This window comes from Sus scrofa, chromosome 9 (genome assembly GCF_054392235.1).
Source record: "Sus scrofa isolate SSC_HxYL_T2T_F1_AM1 chromosome 9, Sscrofa_HxYL_maternal_Yorkshire_Landrace_v2.0, whole genome shotgun sequence".
NCBI lineage: Eukaryota > Metazoa > Chordata > Mammalia > Artiodactyla > Suidae > Sus > Sus scrofa.
In genome coordinates this window covers 98,025,705-98,053,666 of record NC_139391.1, presented here as the reverse complement: position 1 = coordinate 98,053,666, position 27,962 = coordinate 98,025,705, and the positions used below count along the sequence as shown (strand labels likewise).

Genomic DNA, 27,962 nt, shown 5'->3' with positions numbered 1-27,962 from the left:
TGGTATTTTTTCCTTTTAAATTTCTTTATATATTAAGGATATCAGCTGTTAATAATAAATATAAAAAACACTGCTCCCAGTTTGTGACCTTCAATAATGTTTATATGCTTTTTAGCTTGTCTTTTTGTAGCCAGAGCATTATTTTTTGGTGCTATTTTCCCTTTTCATCATCATGTTTTCCTGATGATGTATTTAAACTTATGGCACACTTTAAACATCTGCCACCAGAGGGATCAACTTTGGAAGAGACCAATTTCTGGGGAAAGTGATTCATTACCAAAACATAAAAAGAATTATTGTATTTTTAAAAGTGCAAAAAAATATTAGAATCTGGTAAGGGCCCTTTATAAGATCAATGCAAAATATTCCATGTACACCAGGGTATACACTTCGTAACTGTACATCCTCTGCCCCTAAAATCTTGAATTAATTTATGAGGATGGTTTGAGAGCCAGCACAATGTGAAATGGAAGAATCAGCAGAAACAGGTCCAGAAGAATGAAACCAGACATATTTGTAGGACCTAATATGAAAAGACATTTATAATATCATTATTATACTGGTTAACCATTCACACAAAAATTAATGGGAGTTTTTAAAGAAGTCTTTTTTTAAGTGCAAAAATGATATTCAATAATCCAACTAGGAGAAGATATATTTACAGGCATTTTAGACAAGATGACTCGAGTCATATAAAAGTTTAGTTTTATTATGGGTACTTTATGCAAACATTCAGTACTTTTTGCTACTTTTAATCTTTTAGCAAGTAGTCAGTTACAGTGTGAATAAGAAAATATAAATAAAAATTATAAACTTTATTAACAAATCTACTTTGAATTATTCTATTAATTTTATAATGCAATTAAAGCCATTATGTTACTCCACTTGATGATATTTATTTCTTTTCCTTCAATTATAAAGTCTCTGAAGAATCTGAACTTGGTGGAATGATCTTCAATGGTAGCAGGAAATGTTAAACAAGTAACTCTAGAAAGTTTTTCCAGTAAGTGTTCACTTTTAAAATTTTGATTAAATGCCCAGATTTTAACACAAATATTAGACAACATATAACAATTCACATGGTCACAGTTGATGAGCGCTTTGCTCCAGCCTGGACGCTGACCATGGAGAAATAGATGCCTTTCTGTGCCAGCAGTTGCTGGTGTGTGCCATACTCCTGGACTTTGCCGTTCTGAATCACCACGATCAAGTCTGCGTTCTGGATGGTGGACAGGCGGTGAGCGATCACGATGCAGGTGCGGCCTTCTCTGGCTTTGTCCAGGGCTTCTTGGACAACCTGTTCAGTTATCACATGAATTGACTCTGATCATAATAATACTCTCCCTTTAAATCCTTCTCCATCACAATCCTCACAATTCATTTCTGCAACAGTAAGTGCTTCTTGAACAGTAGTGTCAGTGGATATGGATAGATTCTACAAAGCAAGGGTTCTGTCATTTCAGAATACTGAATTCTCGTTTGGATTAGTTCTCCAGCAGGAGTTATTTCTTCTCAAAATTATGACAGTAAATACAGCCCATCCAGTCATTTAAAAGCTTCTAGCAGTATGCTGACCATGCAGCCTCCTTCAGGTCTATCCAAGAGGACTGAGCATAGGCCAAACACAGTTTTCCCTGAATTTTGATATTTTGAAGATTAAAAAAAAATTCAGAATGAGTTTGTCTTTCAGATACCTGAATACTCAACTTTTTCTCAAAAATTAGAGATTGCTAATATTTACCTTAAGGTAGAGTCAGCTTATTTAACACTGCTCTGGGCTTCTACTTCTTTATATAGTGACTCAGGAGACGCTACCACTGGAAATGAGACTGTGCCTCCTGAATGCAGCTTCCTAGGTCACCACAAAGTGATCCAGGGCTGTCTTTTGGAGCCCAAGTGCCATTAGACTAATCTGCCTTGCTTCATCACAGTTCTCTTGAAGGACGGCTACACAAAGTGTTGAGCTTCCCCCCAAAGCAATAATCAACACATCTGGCTGAATTCTGTTCTCTACTGTGGAAGACAGAAGCATACATTTTAAGAACAAATTCAAGTAGGAAAGTGTCCAATTCAAATGCTTACCTTTTCACTTTCTGTATCCAGAGCCGATGTAGCTTCATCCAGAAGCAAAATACGAGGCCGTCTGACAAGGGCACGAGCTATTGCAATGCGCTGTTTCTGGCCGCCAGAGAGCTGCGTTCCTTTGTCTCCCACTCTGGTGTTATATTTCTGTAAAGAGGGTTTAGTTGTTATGAAAAGTAGAACTGGTGAAGTTCTAATAACTTCCATGTACACAAAAAAGTTTAGGTTCAAAAGCTAAGAATGGGTGCATAGAGAATTAGACAATAAAAACAAAGCTCTAAATGGCAGAATTGACCTCTCTTCTTGAACATAGACATTTGGGTCTTAAAAGTTACATTTTAGTGTAAACAAGGCCACATTTTTTATGATGAGGACACTTGCAATGCTAGTCTCTTCCAACCTTCTGTTTGTATTTCATTTGGGAAAAAGATTGGTAGGACGAAGGAAATTTGATTTTAACATAGTAAAATAATGGAAGATCATTTTATTTATAACCAGCAGGTGACACTCTTTGCATTATTTTAAAGTGAGGAAGGGAAGCAATTCTTGGGATGCTAAATAACGTTTTGATGTTTGTTTTTATAAAACTACTTCCAAAGCTTGGAAATCCTAATGGATGCTAAGGAATTCTGTTTCGATATGTAACTTGAAAAGCTGAAATCTCCTGATTTATTTTTGTTTATAGCCTTCCCCTGAACTCTATTTTCACATAGTGTTTCCCACAGTAGATAAGTGTTACTAAGTATTCAACATACTGATGAGGACAGGAGTTAACAAGGTTAAATAGGGGAAAGCAGAAATGGGAAGTATAACCTAGAAACCAATACTATTTTCTAATTTTCAGATCCTTGTCAGGCTGCAATTTTAAAAACTGTGGGCTCTGATTCTGACATCCAGAGTTTGACTTTTTTTTCTTTCTTATTTTTATTTTTTGTTTTATTTTTTTGTCTTTTTAGGGCCACACTTGGGGCATATGGAAGTTTCCAGGCTAGTGGGGGAATTGGAGCTACAGCTGTGGCCTAGACCACGGCCACCAGATCTGAGCTGAGTCTGCAACCTCTGCCGCAGCTCATGGCAACACCAGATCTTTAACCCACTGAGTGAGGTCAGGGATCGAACCTGCATCTTCATGGACGCTATGTTGGATTTTTAACTCACTGAGCGACAATAGGAATTCCTAGAGTTTGACTTTAGAATACATGTTCTACGTAGGGTTGCCTATTTCTTCTTTCTCTTGCTCTCTTTTTTTTTTTCCTTTTTCTGGCCACGCCATGGCATATGGAGTTCCCAGGCCAGGGAACAAATATGAGCCAAAGCTGAGACCTATGCCACAGCTGCGGCAATGCTGGATCCTTAACCAGTGCTCAGGGCTATGGATGGATCCAAGAACTCTGCATAACAGGAACTTCAATTTACTTGGTACTTGTGGCAACCCTAGTTCTACAGCACTCAGCACAGAGGTCTCCACCTGCAGATGGAAGGAGGGAGCCCCAGGGGAGGTACCAGCAGAAGCCTGGGATAGGCCTGCCCCAGCACTGCAGCTGCCAGGGAGCACCAAATCATGTCCCATGCACATGCAGGGGCTGCCAGGCTGCACTGCTACCATATGGATCCTCGTGAGGCAGGTAAAGGCAGGGCTGTAACCCTGAGAGGAGGCAACTAGACCAGCCCCTGCAGTGGGATGTAAATCCTAGTACAAACCACTCCAGGGAAGAAATGGGCCCTGAGACAGAAAATAGGACTTCAAGGATTTTGCCTTCCCTTTCCATGCCTAGACACTGAGGAAACGAATCACGGTGTCTACAGTGGTGCTGTGTGACAGAGCCCACAGAGTTGGGATCCTGTGGTAGACTAACACAAGGTGTATATCTAAGCTAGATAACACTTACTCTCTATTTATCTGTGTTAACCCCTAGCCCAGTGGTTCTCAGACTTCACTTGCATCAGCATCAGCCAGGCTACTAAAACACAGATTGCTAAGAGTTCCCTGGTAGCTGAATGTATTAAGGATCCAACATGGTCACTGCTATGGCTTGGATCACTGCTGTGGCACAGGTTCAGTCCCTGGCCCAGGAAATTGTGCATGCCATGGGCACAGCCAAATAATAAATAAATAAAACACTGATTGCTAGACCCCTACCTTCAAGTTTCTGATCAGCAGGTGTGGGGTAGGGCCTGGAAATCTGCATTTCTCACAGGTTCCCAGGTGATGCCGATGTGCTGATCAGCACCCAGACTTTGGGAACACTGACTTCGTCATTAGTAAAGGGGATTAAAGTTATACACTTTAAATGTCCCATCCTGGGAAGGGCCAGTTATTCATAGTCGGACTAGACGGTTAAAGGAGGGGAGGTGACAAAGCCTCTTCTTGGGGCCTGTGATGGGGTGACATCAGTTGTCCAAACAAGAGCCTCTAGAAAAGCACATCTTGGGAGAGGGATGTGGCCATAAGGCACTGCCATCCTTCACTTCTCTGCTGGTTTGAGGCTACTGAGTTTTAGTTTTTAGAGGGCTCTTCCTTAGAGTAGAGAATATAACTAGTGATACTGGGGGCAGGGTGGATAAGTGAGGGCTACATGCACTTCAGAAACGCAGTTTCTATGAGGAGTTTCCTGGGGGCCCAGCAGGTTAAGGGATCTGTCGTTGCGACTGCTGTGCTGCAGGTTGGATCCCTGGCCCAGGAACTTCCACATGCCACAGGCATGGGGAAAAAAAATTGGACCTATAGACTCATGAGAGTGGGAAAGTTCCCATTTATCTAACTTCCAAGAAGGAATTCAGAGGGCATCTGTGGGATCAAAGCCCAGGGAAGGTTTCACTGATCCACCCCAAAAGCAGAACTTGGGGCCCATGAAATGTGTAAGAGGGCAAGAGATGACACAACACCATGGTCACTCCAATGGCTCAGCCGTACTCAGAGAGCCTTCCTTCTGGCATGGGTCCTATTCCCTGGCCTGATCCACAGAGGGAGGCTGAGGCTGGGGGGAGCTGCAAGGAGGCAGAGGGAAGGAAGGAAGGTTGGCAGAGCGATGGGGAGGGAGGGCCACGCCTGCTTCTGTGGGCCCCACACTCAGCCTGGGAGGGAAAGGCCTCCCACACGTATGGACTGACATGGGTCAGGCTGCTCCCAGGGAGAGTCAGTCGGTGAGCAGGTACATCGAGTGACATCGAGTGGGGGCAGGAAGTGTGGCCAGATGCCCGTGTACAGCTGGGTGTGGGTTCTGGTTGCCCATTTCTCTTCACCATTGGGAACCAGCCCATGAGAGTCAGCCCAGTGGCGAGGCTGCCACAGGCTCCTAAGCACCTCATTTGCAGAGAGACTTACATCAGGCAGTGTCTCGATGAAGGGGTGGATGTTGGCCTCCTTGGCCGCCTGCACGATCTCCTCCTGGGACACGACCCGGCTGTTGTCCCCATAGGCGATGTTCTCAGCAATGCTGCAGTCAAACAGGATGGGCTCCTGGGACACGATGCCCATGTGTGCTCGGAGCCACTGGACGTTCAGTTCTTTAATCTCCCTGCCGTCAATTAGCTGAAATCAAGCATTCGCAGAGCCACTTCAGGACCAGCACATTCAGAGTTCAGCAAAATTAATATTACTATTCCATACATTAAAATTGCCAAGTGAGGAGCTCCCTTTGTGGCTCAATGTGTTAAGGTTGTCTCTCTGAGGATGCGGGATTGATGCCTGGCCTCGCTTAGTGGGTTAAGGATCCAGAGTTGCCACAAACTGAAGGGTAGGTCAGAGATGGGGTTCGAATCAAGTGTTGCCATGGCTGTGGCATAGGCCAGAAGCTGTAGCTCCAACTTGACCCCTGGCCTGAGAACTTCCATACGCTACAGGTATGGCAGTAAAAAAGAAAAAAAAATTTAAATGATTACAAGACATTTTGTTGTTGTTTTTAGCTGGGATTGTCAAGATTAATTGAATAAGATTAATTATAGGCTTTGAGGAACTGTCGTGTTTCTTCTGGGTTTGCTGTTGTTATTATTGTTTGTGGGTTTTTTTTTTTTTTTGGCTGTGCCTGAAACATGGAGAAGTTCCTGGGCCAGGGACTGAACTTGCACCAGTGCTGTGAAAACGAGCCACACCAATAACAATGTCAGATCCTAAACCTCAAGGCCACCATGGAATTCCTGTGTTTTGTCTGTTTTAACCCTGGTTGCCGACATAGGCCTGTGGTAGGCGTAATAATGATCCCCCTCACCTCAGATATCCATGTTCTCACCCATGAAACCTGTGACTATTGTTCATGTAGCAAGAGGGAATTAAGGTCTACAGTTACTCAGCTGCTGACTTCAAAATAAGGATCCAAGTAGACTCAACATAACCATAAGGGCCCTTAACTCCAGAAGAGGGGGGCAGAAATGTGTATATGGCAGTGGTACAATATGAAAAAGACTTATGAACATTGCTGGTGTTGAAGATGGAGGGAGGGGCCATACGCTATGAGAGGTGAGAGCAAATCCTCCCCTCGAGCCTCCAGAAAGACCTCAGCCCTGCTGACACCTTGACTTTCGCTAACAGAGATCTACTTTAGCTATCTGACCTCCAGAACTTATTATGTTCTTTTATTCCACTGAAGTTACTGCAGCCACAGGAAGCTAATAAAAATGCATTCTATTTCCTGGGTGTAGCCCCGCATCTTGATCCTTATGTATTACTCTTGCACAGGAAAAGTGGCCATGACTATACACTGGAAATAACTAACTGCTATGACCACATACTAGGTTTGCAGGTCATGCTTCTGATCTGACCTGTTAGGATCAGGTTTTTGAGGAATGGAATGCAGCCGTTTAATGAAACAGAAGTGAGTGTGGAAGGGTGGCAGCAATATCATTAAAGGGGTGTTCACCCTAGGAAGGTGAATTAATTCCTCTTAGTTTCCCTGTGGGTAAAATGGGAATGATGATAATTCCTAAACCCACAGAATGGAGGATTAAAGGAAATCATGTACGGACCCCGCTTAGCACAGTGCTGGGTACAGAGCATGTAAAGGACAGTCAGCAGTTTGGAACTGTGTGTGTGTGATGTACTTGGAACTACAGCATATGGACAGATGTCTAGGTGGATGAAAGGATGGAGAAATGTATAATCCTGAGGCAAAGGAGTAGGAGGGAGAGGCTACCCTTACTCTAGTGACCTGACATCGCAGATTATCCTGCAAAAGCCTGGGGAGTGCCTCTTACAGCCTTGCAGATAAAAATCCTCATCTATGGTGCAGATGAGTTTGCCCCTAAGATCTGCTCTGCAAGAGATCCCTGGCACAAGTGAGAGAACTGTTCATCCCCAGTGCAGAAGAAATCAGTGACTCCGCTTTGAGCTTTTCTAGTAGTGGTGATGAGGATATTCTGAACTACATATATCTTCTGAATCCCATGTGCCTGGCTGGATGCCTCTCGGAGACGGCTGGCCAGGAGTAGGGTACGAATTGCTGCGAGAAGTATAGCTTCTGTTTGAGAAGCTGGCAGGTGCAACACAGCCATGACCTTATTAGTACCAAGCCCAGATGCCATGGAGACTCTTCCATCATCTACACTCCTCCCAGTGTTAAGTGAAGGTGAAAAGTAGAGGGTGAAGAGACACAGAAAAACTATACAAGGTTGTGGCAAAATGGCAGGTCTTGTTAGATGGAACACTGTGCTTGAAAATCGAAATCTGAGGAAAGAAAGTGCAGTTCAAAAAAAATTATTTTTTCCCACGCTTACTCCCCTGGGAGAAGAATAGGCACTGCCTAATGTAATCAGACAAATGTGACTGGACTCAGCAAGTTTTAATGGGTTTCTCCATCACACTGAATACAGTGAGACTCCTGGACCTCCTTATGCCCACACCATGCACAGCAATTGCAAACACTTTAAAACCCCTATTCCTGAGGGAAAAGATGTTTAGGAGCCCAATGAAGTCAGAGAGCTTCTGTGGCTGAGGAATGGGTGATGGGTCTGAGGGAGGACCAAGGAACTCTCAGTGAATACTCCTCAAAAGATACTTGTTTCAGTAAAGATGTAAGGGAAAGTAACCTGTGGGCTGTAGCAATGAAAGGCCAAATTAAAATGGTGAACAATAACAACAACAAAACGATGAGCTGCCTCTGTCTACGCAGTTAAATCTACTGCCTGCTTTCAATAATGCAAACGATCAAATGTTAAGTATGCATTAGGCTGCTACTTACTTTGAAATAACCCACAGATATAATATCGAGCATTGATGAGTTGCCACTGTGGCGCAATGGGATTGTCAGTGTCTCTGGATCGCAGGACACAGGTTTGATTCCTAGACCGGCACAGTTACGTTAAGGATCTGGCATTGCCTCAGCTGAGCTGAAGGTTAAACCTGCGGCTTGGATCTGATCCCTGGCCCGGGAACTCCACATGCCATGCAGTGGCCATAAAAGGAAAAATAAAAAAATCAGCACTGACTATAATCTAGGTCCTGTAATAAGTATGCTTCATGCACTCTTATTTAATCTTCACAACAAACACCTGTGAGGCAGGTGTGGTTTTTAGTCCCCATTTTATGGATGAGGACATGAGCAGAGTTAAGTCACTTGCATAAGGTCACATTTAGTTACTGAGGGAGTTCAGATCAGATCCACATGCCACAGGTTGGGTTTTGGCAACACGAGCATCTCAGAATTGAAAGATATTTTCTGTCTTGCCTCAAAAGAGGAAAGCTCCCATCTTAGCCCAGGCACCCAGTGGGTAATACCCACACACCAACCTTCTAACTGCACCCTCTACAGAAAGGACTCTGGCAGTGGTAGGTAGGGTGGGCTGGCAAGGGGAGAAAAGAAAGGTCAGGGGAACCTCAACCAGAGGGTGTCTCAGCCAAGTTAATGAACTTAAGCTTCAGTGACCCTCAATTACAGGTAAATGCTGGGAGCTGAACAGTGTTCTGGGTGGAAGGGAGGCTGGGCTGTAGTCAGAAAACTCATGGGTAAGCATTTATGAGGTACCAGATTCCTTAGGGCTTCAATATTTTGTTGTGATTTTTTTTTTTCCTTTTAAGTAAATCTTCACTTTCGTACCTAATTTTTTATTCTTAACTTTGTATTCTTTTAAGTAGTGTCCCAGAAAGTGTGCAGCCTTAGGGCCCACACAGCTTGGCATCTCCACTCTGAACAATTTTGTAGCTCCAAGACTCTTTACAGTTTGATCTAAACATTTCGAACTTGCCAGTTCAGTGGTTCTCAAACCATGGCTGGCTCGAGAATTACCTGGGGAAATTATGAAAATGAAAAGTCCAGGCCCTATCCTTTGCGAATAAGCCAGGGTGGCTGTGGGCTTTAGTAACTCTCTCAGTCATTCTGATGCACATGGTTTGAGAACCATGGCTTAAGTTAGTATTTCTCAGAGTGTGATTGAGGCTCACTGATGGTCATGAGGATTTCCTGACCTCAGGGTCAAGTCCCTGCTTCAGCTCTTATGATCAAATACTGCTCAAATCCACAGACTCATTTTTTTGTGGCAGTAAGAACTCATCACTGGTAATCTACTAACAGGGTTAAGGGTCGTTAATTGATGTTCATAAACAAAACTTGTCCCATTTACTAGTGTTTATTGAGGACACTTCCACTTAGAAGCCTGGCTGCTACGCAGCAGTTGCCAGTATTTCAAAGCTCTGGTGCAAATGCAGAGGAGCGAATCACCGGATTCCTGCAACGATTGAGGATGTTTTGCTTTCAGGGCATGGCCAGCGTGGTCTTGAGATGGTTACTGCCCTAAGTACTCAGCATTCATTTCCACATTCTCCCATGTCTGCCTTTCACGTATCAAAGGACTGGAATACTAAAAAATTATCTCCCAGACCCCCTTCTGGTTCTGGAATAACTAAGGCTCTACCAGTGAGATGCACTGTGCAAAATCTGGGAGACAGAAGCTGTGGTTAGCCAATACACGTGTTTCAGCAGATGGGAGTTGTTGCATCAGCCAGATTCTGGCCCTGTGCTTTCAGATTTGGAGCAGCTATGACAATGGGATAATTTCTTACAACTTTCTGGCCACAGGATCCCAGCTGCAGCACTGGAGTGAATGTCTAGGAGCACTTTTCCTTTTTACTTCCCCTCTGATTTAGTAGGTACCTAACTCCCCTTATTAAACAGGTATCTGTATGAAGTACCCAGAGCAGTTTCTCCTTCCTACAATGAAACATAATTGAGAAGTTCCACGATTTTAGGTCCATTGTGCCTCCTTGTGTTTTTATACATGGAGAATACCCATTAATTCCTTTGTTTTCTTCTTTTCTAATTATTGTACTCTTTGCCATTATTATTGTTTTCAACTCCAAAACTTTGATATAACCCAGGTTTTTTTCCACTAACCTGACTATGAGTGCAGGGGGCAGGGGTGAAGGCAGGTAATTTTTTTGTCTTTCCTATGTGGGATATAATCAAAAAAGTTTGAGAACTGCTACTCTAATTAAATCTGCTATTTCATCCAAATAGGCCTTATGCTGCATTGGAAAAAAAAAAAAATCACTCATCAGCTGCAGCTGGCCTTCTCTCTTTCATCAAACAATGTCTTGACTGCTCACCCTTATACCCTTAATAACCAACATTAGGCCTGCTGTTTTAATATAACTTATGGAAGGATATGTCCCCTCTCTTCAGTTAAAATTTTGAGGGAAGACTCCATCTTCTAAAACTCAGTAGAACTCAACATTTAAAACACTGTTTGAGAGTTCCCATTGTGACTCAGCAGGATATAAACCCAACTAGGTATCCATGAGGATGCTGGTTCTATCCCTGGCCTCACTCAGTGGGTTAAGGATGCAGGTTGCCATAAGCTGTGGTGTAGGTCACAGACAAGGCTTAGATGCTGCATTGCTGTGCCTGTGCTGTAGGCCAGCAGCTGTAGCTCTGATTTGAACCCTAGCCTGGGAATTTCCATTTACCATAGGTGTAGCCCTAAAAAGAAAAAAAAAAAAACTGTTTAATAAATGACTGTTAAGGAATTCCCCAGTGGCACAGTGCGTTAAGGATCCAGCATTATCAATGCTGTAACATGGGTTCAATCCCTGGCCCAGGAACTTCTGCATGCTGTGAGTGCTGACAAAAAAGGGGAAAAAAAAATGTTTCTTAAGGACCATGATCAGTGTCTGAGAGCTAACATTTCCTCCTCTGACTGCTTCATTTGTCAGCAAGGTCTTTACCAAGGGTTCTTTATCCAAATTCTAACCACAAAAATGAAGCATAAAACCAGAATTCACAGAAAATATAAAACAAGGTAATTAAAATAAGGAATGAAGGTAAAGAAGAACAAAGCTAATGTAACAGTGAAAGAACAGACTGAGTGAAGGCATAACTGTCTTTGAATACAATACAAAATATTCACAATAACTGTGATTACTGTGGGGAAGCAAAAACAGCCTTGGAATACAGGTTGAAAATTCTATTTTCACCTCAATCATCAATGCATTAAGGATCCATGTGGAGCTGGTGGGCATCAATCCGACTGTACAAAGCAGGTGTCCATTCTGGTTGGGCAGGGCCCATGCCATTCCAGTGGTTGAATATTTTGAATATCACTTCTGAGTACAACCCTTAACTCAATGCTGACATAATGAAAATATTTGGCTCTAAATTCTATTCCTTCCCAATTTGATTCCTGGAGTTCCCACCATGGCTGAGCTGTAATGAACCTGACTAGTATCCATGAGGACGTGGATATGACCCCTGGCCTTGCTCAGTGCATTAAGGACCCAGCATTGCCATGAGCTGTGGTACAGGTGGCAGACGCAGCTCAGATCCTATGTTGCTGTGGCTGTGGCACAGGCCGGTGGCTACAGCTCCAATTTGATCCTTAGCCTGGGAACTTCCATATGAAGCAAGTGTATCCCTAAAAAACCAAAAACGAAACAACAACAAAACCCAATTTGATTCTCTTCCTAGTCTCCATTAAAATTTCACTACTCCTTTCAAGACTCCTATTTCATTCCTAGTACCTAAGCCAATCCATGGCAGGCACTCACTGAAGGTTTACTGAATGCTTCAAAAATTAATTTGACCCTTCACTTATACTTCAAGAAAAAAAGAGAATCCCTCCATGTTCTTTATCTGCTTCCCAAAGGTGTCGATCTCACTTATTTTTCCTTAGAAAATATTTCACTGTTGGCTCTCCATCAGTGGTTTTATCTCATCCTCAACCATAAAAATGTGTGAGATCCCCCATCTGCAAAATTTTCCCTGGGCTCTGCCTCTTCATTCTTATTTTGCTTTGATTTTTTTTTTTTTTTTAAACCACGATTATGGCTTGTGGAAATTCTTGGGCCAGAAACCAAACCAACTTGAGCCACTACAGTGACAATGCTGGATCCTTACTTAACCTGCTGCACCACCAGGGAACTCCTCCTTTGATTTTCTCATTTAGTCTCCATTTCCCCTGCTAACCACACCTCTGCCACTCTCAATGGTTTTCTACCGCCACCACTTCACTGAGAAAACCTGAAGAGGTCAGAAAGCAGCCCATTAACTGCCAACTCCTACCATGTCTTTTCAGCATTCATCTCACCCCATCTCTCCATGGCACTTGCCATTGCTGACCATGTTCTTGCTGAAACCCTTCCCATCCCTGGCTGCCATCCTGTTTGTCTCTCTTCGCACCTCTCCTCTATCTTTCTGGTGACTGATTTTTCCTGGATCTTCTCATGTCAACTGAGACTCAATCAAGGGAAAGAGGTTAGGATGTAAAACAGCTGCTTGCAGAGCAGGGGAGAGGAGCAGGGTTGAGAGAAAGGCAGGAGAAATTGGCTGGGGCAGTGGACACAACACAGAGACCAAAGCTAGGATATCAACCATTGTTGAAAGGTATGCAAAACCAGGGCTTATCCATGAGAATTAAATACATCCAGGCCTATAGACAAAAAACTTGAAAAGAGCTGAAAAAGAAGGTGTTCTCACCACTTTTCCAGCCAAGGGGTCGTAGAACCGCTCCAGGAGCTGGACCACCGTGCTCTTCCCACAGCCGCTGCTGCCCACCAAGGCCAGGGTCTGACCCTTCTTCACCTCCAGGCTCAGCCCCTGAAGCACTGGGATGTCTGGTCGAGTGGGGTAGTTGAACATGACTTCATTAAATGTCAGATTTCCTTCCACGGTATTCTAAAATCAGAACAGCAGTAATTTGGATTGCTGCAATCCTAAAAGCTCATTGTATAGCCAAACCTCTCTACTCCAGGTGTCGGAAGGTAGTGAACCTGTATTAAAATCAGGTTTCGTTTGTAACTACTAAAATGAATATAATACCTAAGATCTAAAAGGGTCAGTGTTTATTTTATTAAAGTACAGTTGATTTACAATGTGTTAATTTCTGCTGTACAGCAATGTGATTTAGTTATACACATATTCTTTTCCATATTTTTTGACCATGATTTATTACAGGATATTGGATATAGTCCTCTGTGATATACAATAGCATCTTACTATTTATCCATTCTATATATAATAGTTTGCCTCTGCTAATTAAAGGGACAGTGTTTCAATAGCATGTCTCATTAACACAATACACATGTGATCACTCAAATCTGTTCTCCCCAGAGTTACCTACACATAAAACCTGATAGGAGTTCCCGTTGTGGCACAGCGGAAACGGATCCGATTAGGAACCATGAGGTTGCGGGTTCGATCCCTGGCCTTGCTCAGTGGGTTAACGATCCAGCGTTGGTGTGACCTGTGGTGTAGGTTGCAGATGGATCCTGCGGCTTGGAGCTGGCGTTGCTGTGGCTGTGGCATAGGCCGGCAGCTGTAGCTCTGATTCGACCCCTAGCCTGGGAATCTCCATATACCTAGGGTGTGGCATCAAAAAGCAAAAAGAAAAAAAAAAATTAATTAAAAAAACCAAAACACAGGATTTGTATATAAAGTGGGCAGTATTTCTATATTCCTGGGCTTTGTTACACAAAAGTACTAGATGTTACCATGTATTATCAGCATTTATTAAAATGAACCCATGACCTAGAAAGTTTCATTTTATTACCAGCAAATTAAAAAAAGCACAGATTTTATTAAACTTCCCTCTTAAAATACTCTCATTCATCAGTTAGGAGCAGATCATATAATGAAAACATCAAACTGACCGGCTTTAAGCCCACGGTGCTGTAGCTGTCAATCTGAGGGGTCTTTTCAATGATCATGATGACATGGGATGCCGACACTTTGGCTTTGGCGTAGTCAGGAGCAAATGAACTAACCTGTCCCACTGCCATGGCACCAAAGACAATAGCTGAGAAGACTCTGCACACAACAAAGTCAAAACATGCCAAGAGTTATGACTGCAATGCTAGAAAGTTGACACTTCTACAAGCAGAGACCATGGCCTCAATCACGTTAATCAAAAAACAAGACAACACAAGTAAAACACCTTTCCTTATAAATTCCTATCAGTGTGACAGACTGAATGGAAAACAGCTCCATGTTTCATCTCTGTGTCCTCACCTTCTTGTAATGTGACTTTGTAGCTCCTCCATTTAAGAAGTGGAATTTGTTTTCCTACCCTTTGAGTCTGGATTGACCTTGGAACTTGCTTTGGCCATTGGGATATGGTGGAAGTGACCATTGCCAGGTCCAAGTCTATGACTCAAAGGACCTTGCATGCTTCTCTCTCTCTCTCTCACACACACACACTCTCTCTCCCCCCCTCCACACCCCCACCTCTCCCTCTCCCCCCGTCTCTGATACTGGCTAGCTTGCCGAAGGACAAGGCACAGACAGAAGAGTGTTGTGTGGCCCCAGCCAACTAGCTTGTGGCTTCCTGCACGCAGTGCAGCTGAGATTCACTGTGCCCAGCACAGAGTAGCAGAACTGCCCGGCTGCCCCACAGACTTAAAGGCATAAATAAATGTTTACTATCCTATGTCATTGGGCATTAGTGGCTGGTGGTTGTGCAGCAGTATTTGCCAACCAATAATGTATATGGGCGGTTTTGCTGGAAATACATTCGATTCTTAGAAAACCTATAAGCTGTACAGCAAACGGAGCTCTTCAAAGAACCCAGTATTGTGCTGCTCTCAAGAGGCATCAACATCCTTAATCTGTGACATAGGAATCCTAGCGGCTCTAGGTTGGGAAGGACCTCACAGGACTTCAAATCTGGTTCTCACTCTTGGAGCCAGGGCACTTCCCCTAAGTTGTCTTCCCTCCTTTGTTTTAGGAAATCTGACTGAGGCAATCTATTGTTAAAAAGTTCCTTTTCAAATAGAAGTGTACATGCTTTTGCATAATACACTCCTTTAAGTACTGGAATATTGTTTAAAAGGCCCTTTTGCATCTTTAATAACTCTTTTCACCCTCAACATCCTAGCTGCCCTTCTCTGGATGCATTTATCAAAATGCCTTTTTAAACAGTGAGCCTACAACTCATATAATATTGGGATTCTTCCCAGAATAATACTCTGAGTCCATCAGGTCCTCTCCTTTGGACTCTACGTCTGTGTTAATGAAGCACATAGTGTCTTTTTTGTTTTTTTTAATAGTTCTAAATAAATGACTCAGATGGTTACTCTCAGGCTTGTTATCATTTAGACCTGTGGGATTTTTTTTTAAAACATATGGCTTGGAGTTCCTGCTGTGGCGCAACTGGATTGGCAGCATTTCTGCAGTGCCAGGATGCAGGTGTGATCTCCAGCCTGGCCCAGAGGATTAAAGGATCTGGCATAGGTCACAACTGTGGCTTGGATCTGATCCCTGGCCCAGGAACTTCCATATGCCATGGGACAGCCAAAAATGAAAAAAAGTTATAATGATAATAATAAAATGGACTGCTCTTCAGCGAGGTATCACCTATCCTTCACTTGGAAGATAGATTTTTCTGAATCTAAATGCCCAAGAGTTAGCAGCTTTCATCAATTGAATATCTTAACCTCGGAGCTGAGCAACAGATCAAATAATTATCTAATCAAAGTACCAATGCCAATGACACCTGCTTCTCATCTTTTGGTCAGTTATCAACAGCACCTGCATATCATTTGTCAGGAAGATGCTAAGTGGAAATTTTAAATTTTCTGTTGGGGGTCATCCTGAGAAAACTTTAATGGATATGTAAGTTGATGTATAAATAGGATGGAAACTTTATTTTTATTTTTATTTTTTGGGCCACACCTGTGACATATGGAAGTTCCCAGGCTAGGGGTTGAATCAGAGCTGCAGCTGCCAGCCTTCACCACAGCCACAGCAATGCCAGATCAGAGCCTCATCTGAGACCTACAACACAGTTCACAGCAGGCCAGATCCTTAAACTACTGAGCCAGGCCAGGTTTTGAACCTCATGGGTACTAGTTGGCTTCTTAACCCACTGAGCTACAAGAGGAACTCCTAGGATGGAAACATTATAATAACATTGTATCTCCAGGTTTAGATGACTCTGAATGTAAATGATTTAAATGTAAAACCATACTATCACTAACTGTGGTACGCCATCAAAGAGCAGTTCAGCCATCACCAAGTCTGGACACAGAAAAATTCCACACTTTCACTACTTAACCACATATCTGAGTATTTCAGAAGTATAAGTAAGTCCAAGCCTGTCTTCTCCTGAGTGAGGTGCTGCATTCACAATGATGCAGCAGATCTCCTGCTCAGCTTTCCTTTGTCAACATCTGAATTTCTCTGGCTCTTACCTTCTTACTGCTCTTCTCTTACCAAGGAAAATCAAATTTATCCTGGAATCCTCCAGGGCTTTCAGAACTCAGCCCTCCACACCTGTTCTTTAGGTGCCCTGTTCAGAGTCCTTTACAAGGAGCCAGGTACGTGGCTCCGTATTAGACTTCTTCCCAAACACCCAGACCTTCTGGAAACACCTCATTGAATCACCATCCCACCTTGTCATGGATTTGGGAAGGTCAAATGTGTGAGTCAGCACTGGGGAGAAGGGAAGACACCAATTCCCCAAATAAAGTGCTTCAGTGATAACACGCTGAGACACAGACACAAAAATGACATCTTCTGAATCACCAAAGTCTCTTCATGAAGCTTTAAGTAAGTTTTTTTATCCTCACCTTGGTCTGAATCTAGAGCTGAAATAGAAACATGAAGCCCATACTTACAAGAGAACATCCTGAAAGTCCATGTGGCCATGTTGTACCAAGTAGGCACCAAACCGGAAACAGGCAGCGTAAGAAAAATACATCATTGCCTGGGTGATGGAAAAAGTGATTCCAAAGATGTGTGCCTTCCTCAAAGAGTTACTGAAAAGAAGACATTGTGACACTTACTTGATGTTGATCCTCAGTCCTTGAATCATCACCATTGAGAGGTCAGTAGTAGGTATGGAGGTACGACAGACAAAAATGGGTTGAGTTTCCAAAACACTAAGTTTGGTCCTCCTGTCACCACTTGTGAGAATTTAGGAAACTACCTCATCTCTAAGCCTTAAGGTCTTCATCTTTAATGAAGAATTAACTACATCTTCAAGTGTGAGGTCAAGTCAAAATAAGCCCAGGACAACAAGAAGAGTCCATTAGGGATTAATAAATTTCTTTCTCCCCCGCCCTTGGACATATAACATGCATGTACTGTATAGCGAATATTCATTCAACATACGTCAACCCAGTGCCCACAAGCTGCAGGGACCATGCTGGGCCGCAGAGTAGAACCAGGCATGGACTTGCCTTTGGGGACCCAGGAGTCAACATGGATTATTTTTATGCATGGAAGTACCTTCTGAATAACATGTTAGAGGGAGAAAGGAGGAAGCACTAACTCCCTGGAGGAGTTAGAAAGGGCTTCACAAAGGCTTCATGCGCGGATTTTGTTAGCCTCAGTGTACTGGGCGATGTGGAGGTGAGAGCAGACTGGTGAGTAGGCCTCCTATTTCTGCTTCAACCAGATCAACTCTCATTTTACCTGTTTCATATACTGGTATTTAAAATGATTTTTTTTTTCCCATAAAAAAAGGATCTAGTCTTTTTTTTTTTTTTATGTTTGAAAACCCATCAATAAGGTCCAGCCCTTTCCCTTCACCACGGAAGACACAAGTTCAGAGAGGGTGGCCTTGCCTATGTTGACATCACTTTTTAGAGCCCTAGCCTTGAGCTCATTAAAGGGAGAACAGAAGGTGTCCACTGGAGAAGCTTAAAGAGAAGAAGGGAAGGAAAACTCAAGAAGCATCACATCCTCAGAACCCACAGATACCTCAAATTTCATGTTCCATAAAGAACTCATTCCCAAGGGGAACATGTAACAGGGTTTCAGGCAACTTAGTATCAGAGTCATTCTCAGTATCCCCTCCCTCTCCCCATCCCATCAGTTACCTGCTCTTACAGCTTCTATCTCAGAGATGTCCCTGCCTTAGGTCAGAGTCTGAGATTTCCCTCTTGGATGATTATAAGTGCATCCCAATTGGTTTCCTCCTAGGAGTTTCTCCACTTGTCCCCTCCCTTCTAGCAAAAGTAATCTTGCAGAAAACAAATGTGATGACTGAAAAACTCCCCACACTCCCCTCCCACTCTTCAGGGGTTATTACCTGTATGGTACCTGCAAACTCTGGTCATACATAGATTCAAACTTCTCCTCCCGAGTCAAAGAAACAACAGTTCGGAAGTTTTCTATTGCTTCAGTGGCAATCTGTGTGAGAGAGGGCCCAGTCACTACAGGCACAAAGGCCAATGGTGACAATGAGTCTGAATTCCATCAAAGAGATTAATATAATTTTGTTATTAAATATAATTTAATATCACATATTAAATAAACTGTGCTATGAAAAAGATACTATGTAAGCTGTCAAATCAAGTTTTAGGTTTGGAAGGAAGATGGGCTAATTCAAAGTCCTCTTTCCTGAAAGAGCATATTTTTCCCTGTATAACTGTCATTTGAGGCACCTAAAAATATTTGGACAATATTGAAAAGATAGAGAAGGTAATGAAAAGTTACATATTGGTGTATTTTACCTAATAGTGTACTTGTGTTTTTTTTTTTTTCTAAATGTACCTGTTTAATACAATTGGGATCAAGTTCTATATTTTTCTTATAGCCTTACCTTTTACCTTAACAAATAAATATCAATAGCATTTTCCAAGGTCATTAAATATACACTAACACAGGGATATTTAAAAGGCTACTTAATATCCCAACCATCAAAGCACTTCTTTATTGTTGAACAGATTTTCAATTCTTATTAAAAATATCACTGTTTAAACATCCTTGTACATAAATGTTCATTCATATTTTTTTAATTCTAATTTTTTTCTAATTTTTTTGGCTTCTCCTGTGGCATGCAGAAATTCCCAGACCAGGGATTGAATCCAAGCCAAACAATGACAATGTCAGATCCTTAAGTGCTAGGTCACCAGGGAACTCCCTATTCAATTGTGTTTTAATTGAATGTAATTTCCAACAGGCCTTTTTGATTAAGACAAATACATCCTTTAATACCTTTTGGAGTCTGGGTAAAGAGCTGTGGAAAATACAAAAATCACCAGTGTATAAAAGGGGATTTCAGCTTGTATCAGCACAGGACCTTGAAATGCCTCTCTGACCCATTAGCCTCATCTGTAAAGTAAGGGGGATGGACAAGAGGGTCTCCAAGTCCCTTTTAACTCTAATGCTAAGAGAAATAATTTTTAGAATTATAAGCCTAAATTATAAATCAACGAGACATTTTATTAAGATATTCTTCCTTTCTCTGGCCTCTGCTCTGGTCAGAACTGATTCTAATACAGGCACATTTAACTATATTAGAATGATTTACAGCTTAAAAATCACAAACCCCAAAGCTTACTTATTCTTTATTACTACTAGCAAATATTTCATATGACATTAAGCCAGTTTCAAAGACTTATGCAAAAAGCTATTAGAAAAAAACTCAATACCATATTCTTAGAAACAAAAACATATTAAAAAAAATAAAAGTATTATACTCTGACCCAGTAGGCCAAAAATATTGAATTAGGTTTACCATAAGCTACTAACAAATACAGGAAAATGTCCAGATTCAATTTATGTCAAAATATTTTATAAAGTTATTATAAAAATAATATATACTTGTTTTAGAAAATGCTAAAAGTTCAGAAAGCAAAGAGTTAGAAGAAAAAAATTTTACCTCCAGTCAAACCCCCAAAGACAATTTTTGTTCCGACCCACAGTAGAAATATTTTCAATTATAACGCATCAGAGAAGAGGTTTTTTTACATTAGTAAGAAAACTCCACAAACTATGTAACATTGTCTGCTGAAAAACAGACTTCACTGTAAATGTCAACATGACGGTTTTAAGAAACAATTTTTGTGTATGTTTTCTAAGGCAGCTATGTTTTGTCTGCAACTGGTTTGTAAATGTTGTCACTTTTTAGAACAGCCCAATAAAAGTGAGACTTTGAGTTATAGACCTTAAATGGCAAGTAAAACAATATAGTCACTGCACAAAATCATCTTAAGTATCCTGCCACACAAGGAAACAAATAGGAAAGGGCTTTAATCAGTACTCTGCATCCTCACAGCTTCATTTACCACAAGAGTTCTCAACAAAGAGGTGGTAACCGCAATGAGGAGAGAGGAAAGGAAACAGCATTGAGGGGAAGAGGAAAGAAAACTGAGTTATCTTCAGATACCATTGTGCACTAAATCATTTTGAAGAAAGGAAAAAATGCTGCCAGAAAAAAAACTCACACTTCTCTTCCTACCCTCAAATAAACTGAAGTTTGACTACAGCTTTCTGAAAGGAAGCATCTACTCCATAAAAATACTCATTTGTCAATTATAATGTGACAGGAGTTCCCACTGTGGTGCAGTGGGTTAAGGATCTGGCATTGCTGCGGCTGTGGTGCAGATCACAACTGTGGCTTGGATTTGACCCCTGGCCCAGGAACTTCCACATGCCATGGGTGTAGCCAAATAATAATATTAATAACAATAATAATATTAAAATAATAATGTAACAGAAATAAAATGAGCACAGATCAGGGGCAGGGTAGAGGCTGTGAGCCAACTCTGACATCACCCCACAATCCCACTCTGCCCCTCTAGAGGCAAACCAACAGATATGGTCCTGCTCCCCATTTTAGTAGGGAAGCTAGACCATTAATTAACAAAGAAATAGAAAAGGAAACAGCAAATGCTGAGGAGTGTCATGAATTAAGACATGAAGACCAGAGGGAACCAGCTTGGGGTTTTCTAGGAACTGAAAGACGGTCCATGAGGCCAGAGCAGGGTGGGTGATGGACAGAGCATGACAAGGCCAGGTCAGAGAAATCATCAGAGGCTGGGCTATGCAGAATTTTATAATTCAGAATGAAAGATTGATTTTATTCCAAATGTGATCAAAAGCCACCAGAGTATAGGGGTTAGCATAATATTGTTTGTGTTTTCTAAGAGATTAGTGTGGCTTCTGTGCAAGGACTAGAGAAAGCAGACAGACAGATCAGTTAGACTGATGCTGTGTGACTTTGGGCAAGTTCTTGACTTCTCTAAACCTTGGCTTTTATTACCTAACAGAGATAATTCAAGAGTTACAGAGAAGGTCAAATGAAGTGAGGCATACAGAGCTCTTTGCATGATGCCTGGTACATAATAAATATTCAGTAAGCTGAAAATGATGGTCGTATGGGAGTTGATGTTTATCATGTTGTGAACTGGCTGGTGCAGCACTTTCCCTACACACTTCTGTCCCTCTCGTGAACCACCACTGAGTGCATCAGAGTGTCTACCTCAACCTTTACCTTTACCCAGAAAACCTTCCATATTTACACATATCTCTCTCCATCTGCATCCCTTCTCTTGCCCCTTCTGACAGAATTCCCAGACTCTTAATCTGATGAACCACCTCAAAGGTGCTAAGCGGTGGTTAAAGATCTACATTAGCTTAAGACTGATGTTTTTGTGTTCCTACAAACAACCTAAGACTCCCTTCTGGAACATTTTGAAACCTCAGGAAATGATAACACTGTTAAATGGTAATGCATTTTCTTTTTTAAAAAAAAAATTTTATAGTTCCATTATAATGTTCTGTCAATTTCTGCTATACAGCGAAGTGACGGTTATACATACACATACATTCTTTTTCTCACAATATCCTCCATCATGTTCCATCACAAGTGATTACATATAGGAGTTTCCATTGTGGCTCAGAGGAAATGAATCTGATTAGTATCTATGAGGGCACAGTTCAATCCAGGGCCTCACTCAGTGGGTTAAGGATCTGACGTTGCCATGAGCTGTGGTGTAGGTTGCAGACTCAGCTCAGATCTGGCATTGCTATGCCTGTGGCGTGGCCAGTGGCTAAAGCTCCGATTCAACCCCTAGCCTGGGGATTTCCATATGCCGAAGGTCTGGCCCTAAAAAGACAGGAAAAAAACAAACAAACAAAAGAAAAAACAAGTGATTGTATATAGTTCCCTGTGCTACCCAGCAGGAACTCACTGCTTATCCTACTACTAACTAATATACTAACCCCAAACTCCTAGTTTTTCTATCTTCTCATTAGAAGTAGAATCAATACCAAAGGGGGAAAATCAACAAAGCACAGGATTAAATGAAGCAACCAGTCACAGCATGGATTTCCTAGCAGAGGCCAGTGTTCCCTGGGCCTGACCACAGCCAGATGCCTGGGGCTGGCACCATCCTGCTGAACCTCAGGACTGGCCGGCTTCTGAAGGCCTGAAGGGAAACCTCACTTGAGGTCGTTCCCCCATCAACCATGGCTGAGAAGCACTAAGGCTGGCCCAAAGGAATTTCCTGAAGGAATCCCAGGGACCCCGGGTAAAAAGTCTGAGAAGGGGATAGCAGGGGGGTTCAGGACAAAGTGTTGGGGTGAGGACCAGCCTCTAGGACCCCTTTGTCATCCTAAGGGATGGGGAGCCGGGCCCAGAGACAAAGTACCTCAGACACTGTGGCCACTCGATCTGCCTGAGTCCCTGCCCTGACACTTGGGCACCTTTGAGGGTCCACTGATGGGCGTAGCCCTTTCCTGGATGGGAGGGTCAGTCGGGGGGTCAGCCCTGTTCTGGCCACTCATTTCTGCCATGAGCCAGATCATGTGATAGCAGGTTATGTTCAGCCATCAGCAGACCTCTTCATTTCTTAACAGCTGCACAACTTGGGAGCATGACTGCTGGGTTTGGACCCTGGCTCTGAGACTTATTGGCTCTAAGGCAGTGGGGACATTATCTGATTGTGCTCCAGCCTCACTGGAAAAAGGAGCTAATAACAGGCCCTCCTCCTAGGGTTGCCCTGAGGAGTAAAGCAATTGTTCTGGAAACGCAGCAAATGCCATATAGGAATCTGTTTAAAATAGCAACAACCACCAGACAAGTATGTAGCCAAAAAAACCCCAAAAAATTTCAGAGTAAAGGTTCTCAGAAATAAGATGAAGGGAGATGGCATAATAAAAAGGAAAGAATGAGAATATTTAAGCTGGATGGAATAAAGACCTTTCAGACTTTTCATTTTTTAACCTCCCCCTTCATATGTTTTAAACACACCCACTCTCCTCAATGAAGCAATGGATTTCTGGTTTGAGAGAAGAGGGAGAGAAAAAAAGAAACGCTGGGGGACAAGCAGGGGAGAAGCGTGTGAAGACAACCATCTGAAACTAGAAACCCTGATACAAGTGTTGTCGGTCTGGGCATCTGAGCATGTGTTTTGCTACTTTTCTTCAGCTTCCAATCTGCTGAGCAAATGTCCAACAGGACTGCATTGGGGAATGGTTATAACAGCATCCTCAGAATAGCAAGTGGTCGTGAGTAACAGAAAAACACTGATGACAGTATTTTACTCTCCCTAGGTCAGCAATGATAGTTCATCTAACTCACCTTCCCGGCACCTTCTAGCTCTTTCTTATCTTTCAGTGCTTGTCCAGATAACATTTTCATTTCAACAACTCCTGCTATTGCAATGATGGGTACAATCGCCAAGAGTAAAAGTGTTAGTTGCCAGCCATAGATGAAGGATATAATAATGCCTGTCCCAAGATTTGCTATATTTTGGGTAATGACAGCAAGCCTGGAACCAATAGCCTGCAAAACAAAGACAATGATATTAATATTGATATTATCTTTAAAATCTGTGCTGATATATTTTCTTAAGGATTATGATAATTCAGCTTCAGGAAAATCTTATCGCCTCAGTTATGAAATAAAAAGTAAAGGTTTATTGATAAGTTTCTTCAGTTTCTAAAATGAGGATTTCCACGACATGAGAATAAATATTGAAAGGAGATGATCAATAATTCACAGTTCAATAACATATTTCTATCTCATCTGATTCTTAGAAAATTTTCCTTAAACAATGACGCCATGATCACTAATGCATCTCTGCAAATATGCAAGCTAAAATAGTCTGATAATTATATTAAACTAGGACTGCTGAAAATTTCCAATGTTAAGTGCATAACTACCCACAATTTAAGCCTATTGTTTGTCACTAATGGTATCCAAATATATTTCAGCCTATCTGAGTTGTTTATTTTGTTTAGAAAAAATATGCAGAACTGAAAGTTATGGAATTTAATTTAAGATATTAAGCATCACCAGAACTTTCAGCTTATGTGCCTGAGGCAGGATTTTCAGAAGCATGCAGTTATTTCCACCTGAAAAGCCAGAAGTCAAAATAAAAAAGTCATTTCACTCTACTATCCTATGTATGCCTTTACCCTGGAAACACACCATTGCCCTCAAGCCTTTCCAAATTCTTGCTCTGGCCCAAAGATCTGCTTCTTCTGGAAATAGCCCATGTTTTTTCCATTCCCCAGATTTCCTCTGTCTGAGTGTAGCTGGTCTCAGGAAAAGATTATGACAGAGCACAGTCTAGAATGGTCCCTGCCACCTCTGTGACTTTGAACCACTTTCTCCCAATCACCAAATGAGCAGGTATGTTGACTGATAAGCAAACTTGTATTAGCTCTGAAATTTAGAACAGAATTCTTTACAACCTTTCAGCTTCAGTATTGACCCTCTGAAACCATTCAGTATCTATGTGGATATAAACACCCAACTAGTAATTAGGGGAAATGGTGCTACAAAATTACCAGTAACCTCTATACATTAAATTCCATGCCAGGGAACTGCACTAGGGCCAGGAGAAATGGCATAAATAACAGACCATTTATTTTTCTTTGATGCAGTCATAGAGCTTATAATAAAAAAGATGCTTAGCCAAACTTAACCTAAGTCAGAGAGTGGAGTGTGCTGCAAAGCCAGCTCCCTGGATTTGCGTGTTTAAGAAAAAAATTTTTATGGTGACACCGGAGGCATATGGAAGTTCCCAGGCCAGGGGTCAAATTGGAGCTGCAGCTGCCAGCATACACCACAGCAACGCAGGATCCGAACCGCATCTGTGACCTACAACACAGCTCCTGGCAATGCTGAATCCTTAACCCACTGATGGAGGCCAGGGATCTAACCAGCATCCTCAGGGAAACAATGTAGTGTCCTTAACTTGCTGAACAACAATGGGAACTCTCTGTTCTTTATTCTAAAAACTGAGCTCACTGTCTCCCATCTATTTCTCACAGAGAGAAGGAGTCTTTAGAATGCTCCATGGGAGAGCATGAATTAGTAGTAGCTAGATAAATTTCATTTCAAAAGTAAGGCTGAGGGAGTTCCGTTAATGGCTCAGCTGGTTAAGTATCCATGAGGACTCGGTCAATCCTTGGTTAAGGATGTGACGTTGCCACAAGCTGCAGCCTGGGTCACAGATGCAGCTCAGATCTGACACTGCTATGGCTGTGGTGTAGTCTGGCAGCTGCAGCTCTGATTCAACCCCTAGCCTGGGAACTTTCCTATGCCACAGGTACAGTCTACAAAGACCAAAAAAAAAAAAAAAAAAAAAAAAAAAAAGCTGACAGTGGGTCACACTCTAAAACCAGAGCCCAAGCATGAGGCGAGATAAGACAAAAATGTTTTAACACCTGAAGCCCACTAAGACTCTCCTCATCATCTCTCCATCCCACTGCACTTTCAAGTACTTGTATCACTCCCACTCTTGCCCATTTTTCTCCTTACCTTTCCCTGTTTATACCTCTCCCAAAGTGATCCTATCACCTAACAGCTATTTTTTAAATAGTTGTGATTTTTTTTTTCTTTTAGGGCCTCACCCACAGTATATGGAGTTTCCCAGGCTAGGGTTCGAATTGGAGCTGTAGCTGCTGGTCTACACCACAGCCATAGCAATGTAGGATCCGAGCCATGTCTGTGACTGACCTACACCACAGCTCACAGCAACACTGGATCCTTAACCCACTGATCGAGGCCAGGGATTGAACCTGAAACCTCATGGTTCCTAGTTGGATTCATTTCTGCTACACCACAACGGGAACTCCCTAAATAGTTGTGATTTTTGAAAAAACAAAGCCTATTTCCTGAACCTCCTTTTGAAATTAGGAGCATTTAACTTCATCTTTCCCGCAGCAAGTTTCTGTCTGAAAAAAAAAAAAAATGTATTTATTTATTTATTTATTTATTTATTTATTTTGTCTTTTTATCTTTTTAGGGCTGCACCTGAGGCATATGGAGGTTTCCAGGCTAGGGGTCGAATCAGAGCTCTGTCAGCCTATGCCAGAGCCATAGCAAAGTGGGATCTGAGCTGAATCTGTGACCTACGCCACAGCTCACAGCAACACCAGATCCTTAACCCATTGAGCAAGGCCAGGGATCAAACCTACATCCTCATGGATGCTATTCGGGTTTGTTAATCGCTAGGGTTTGAATCAGAGCTGCAGCTGCAGCCTACACCATAGCCACAGCAATGTGGGATCCAGGCTGCATCTGCGACCTACACCACAGCTTGTGGCATGCACCCAGATCCTTAACCCACTGAGCGAAGCCAGGGATTGATCCCACTTCCTCATGGACACTATGTCAGGTTCTTAATCCACTGAGCCCAAATGGGAAACCCCCTAGTCTCTTTTCTAGCCACTGTGTTAAGTTCTGGAGAACAGTTTTGATTCAGAGTGGCTTACACAAGGTTTGCAGGTGTCCATGCTACTGGGGCTATGAAAATGGGAGCTTGAGATGCCTTTGAAGAAACAGGTGAGAAACAAAAGGCTGACACCAACAGGCAATGAGGGATAGACAGAGGGGAAAGACAGCACCAGCTGTACACATACAAGAAAGGCACCACCCCAGAGGGGCCGATGAAGGCTTGCCTTCTAGGACCGAACATCCAGACTGTACCTGCTGAGGGTACCACACCAAGGGACCAAGTTAGTGTTTCCTCCAAGATGCGTGCTCCACACCAAATGTGACGTGGGATGTGTGTGTCTAGGAGACACCTGAGCACACATGACAAGGTCCCTGAGAAAGGTTTACCAAAATTAGGGTAGCCAAGTTTAGATAGGAATATGCAATTTAGGAAATTTCAGGATGCCATTTGTCTTCAGTGAACACTGTTTCTGGGAAAGGCTCTTCCACAGAGCAAGCAAAATGGATCTACCCCGAGACAAGATTAAGATGGGGAAATAGAAGGATTGGAGCTCAACTTCTCTCCTAAAAACAACAAAATTACAACCAAATGCTGAGCAACCTTCAACCAAATGGACTCAAAACTTTCAAAAAGATATCCTACTCCAGAAGACAAAGAGGAGACCACATAAAGAAGTAGGAGGGGCGATTAAGTGATATAAACAACCCCATACCTCCTGGGTAGGAAGCCCCACAGACTGGAAAATAACTGTATCACAGAAACTCACCCACAGGAGTGAGAGTTCTGAGCCCCATGTCAAGTCCCCATGCCTGGGGATATGGCATTGGGAGAAAGAGCCCCTGGAGCATCTGGCATTGAAGACTAGTGGGGCTTGTATACAGGAGCTCCACAGGACTGGGGGAAATGGAGACCCTATTCTTAAAAGGCGCACACAGACTTTAACATGCACTGGGTCCCAGGGCAAAGCAAAGTCTCCATAGGAATCTGGGCCAGACCTGACTGCAGTTCTTGGAGGACCTCTTGGGAAAACAGGGGTGAA

The 27,962-nt window shown here is 42.4% G+C and overlaps 1 protein-coding gene across 2 annotated transcripts in view; it reads right to left on the bottom strand.

The window, feature by feature from the left end:
* Nucleotides 1-683: 683 nt before the first annotated feature.
* ABCB1 (ATP-binding cassette, sub-family B (MDR/TAP), member 1) overlaps nt 684-27,962 on the bottom strand; it is a 96,050-nt gene continuing 68,771 nt past the window's right edge. Inside the window, exons 21-28 of one of the 2 annotated variants that reach the window (XM_003130205.6) lie at nt 23,815-24,018; nt 18,535-18,635; nt 17,117-17,257; nt 14,153-14,309; nt 12,981-13,178; nt 5,408-5,614; nt 2,083-2,229; nt 684-1,297 (exon numbers count right to left, since the gene is read on the bottom strand). In XM_003130205.6, coding sequence (XP_003130253.3) covers nt 1,076-1,297; nt 2,083-2,229; nt 5,408-5,614; nt 12,981-13,178; nt 14,153-14,309; nt 17,117-17,257; nt 18,535-18,635; nt 23,815-24,018 — 1,377 coding nt within the window. In that variant the 3' untranslated portion in view covers nt 684-1,075. 2 annotated transcript variants of the gene reach the window in all.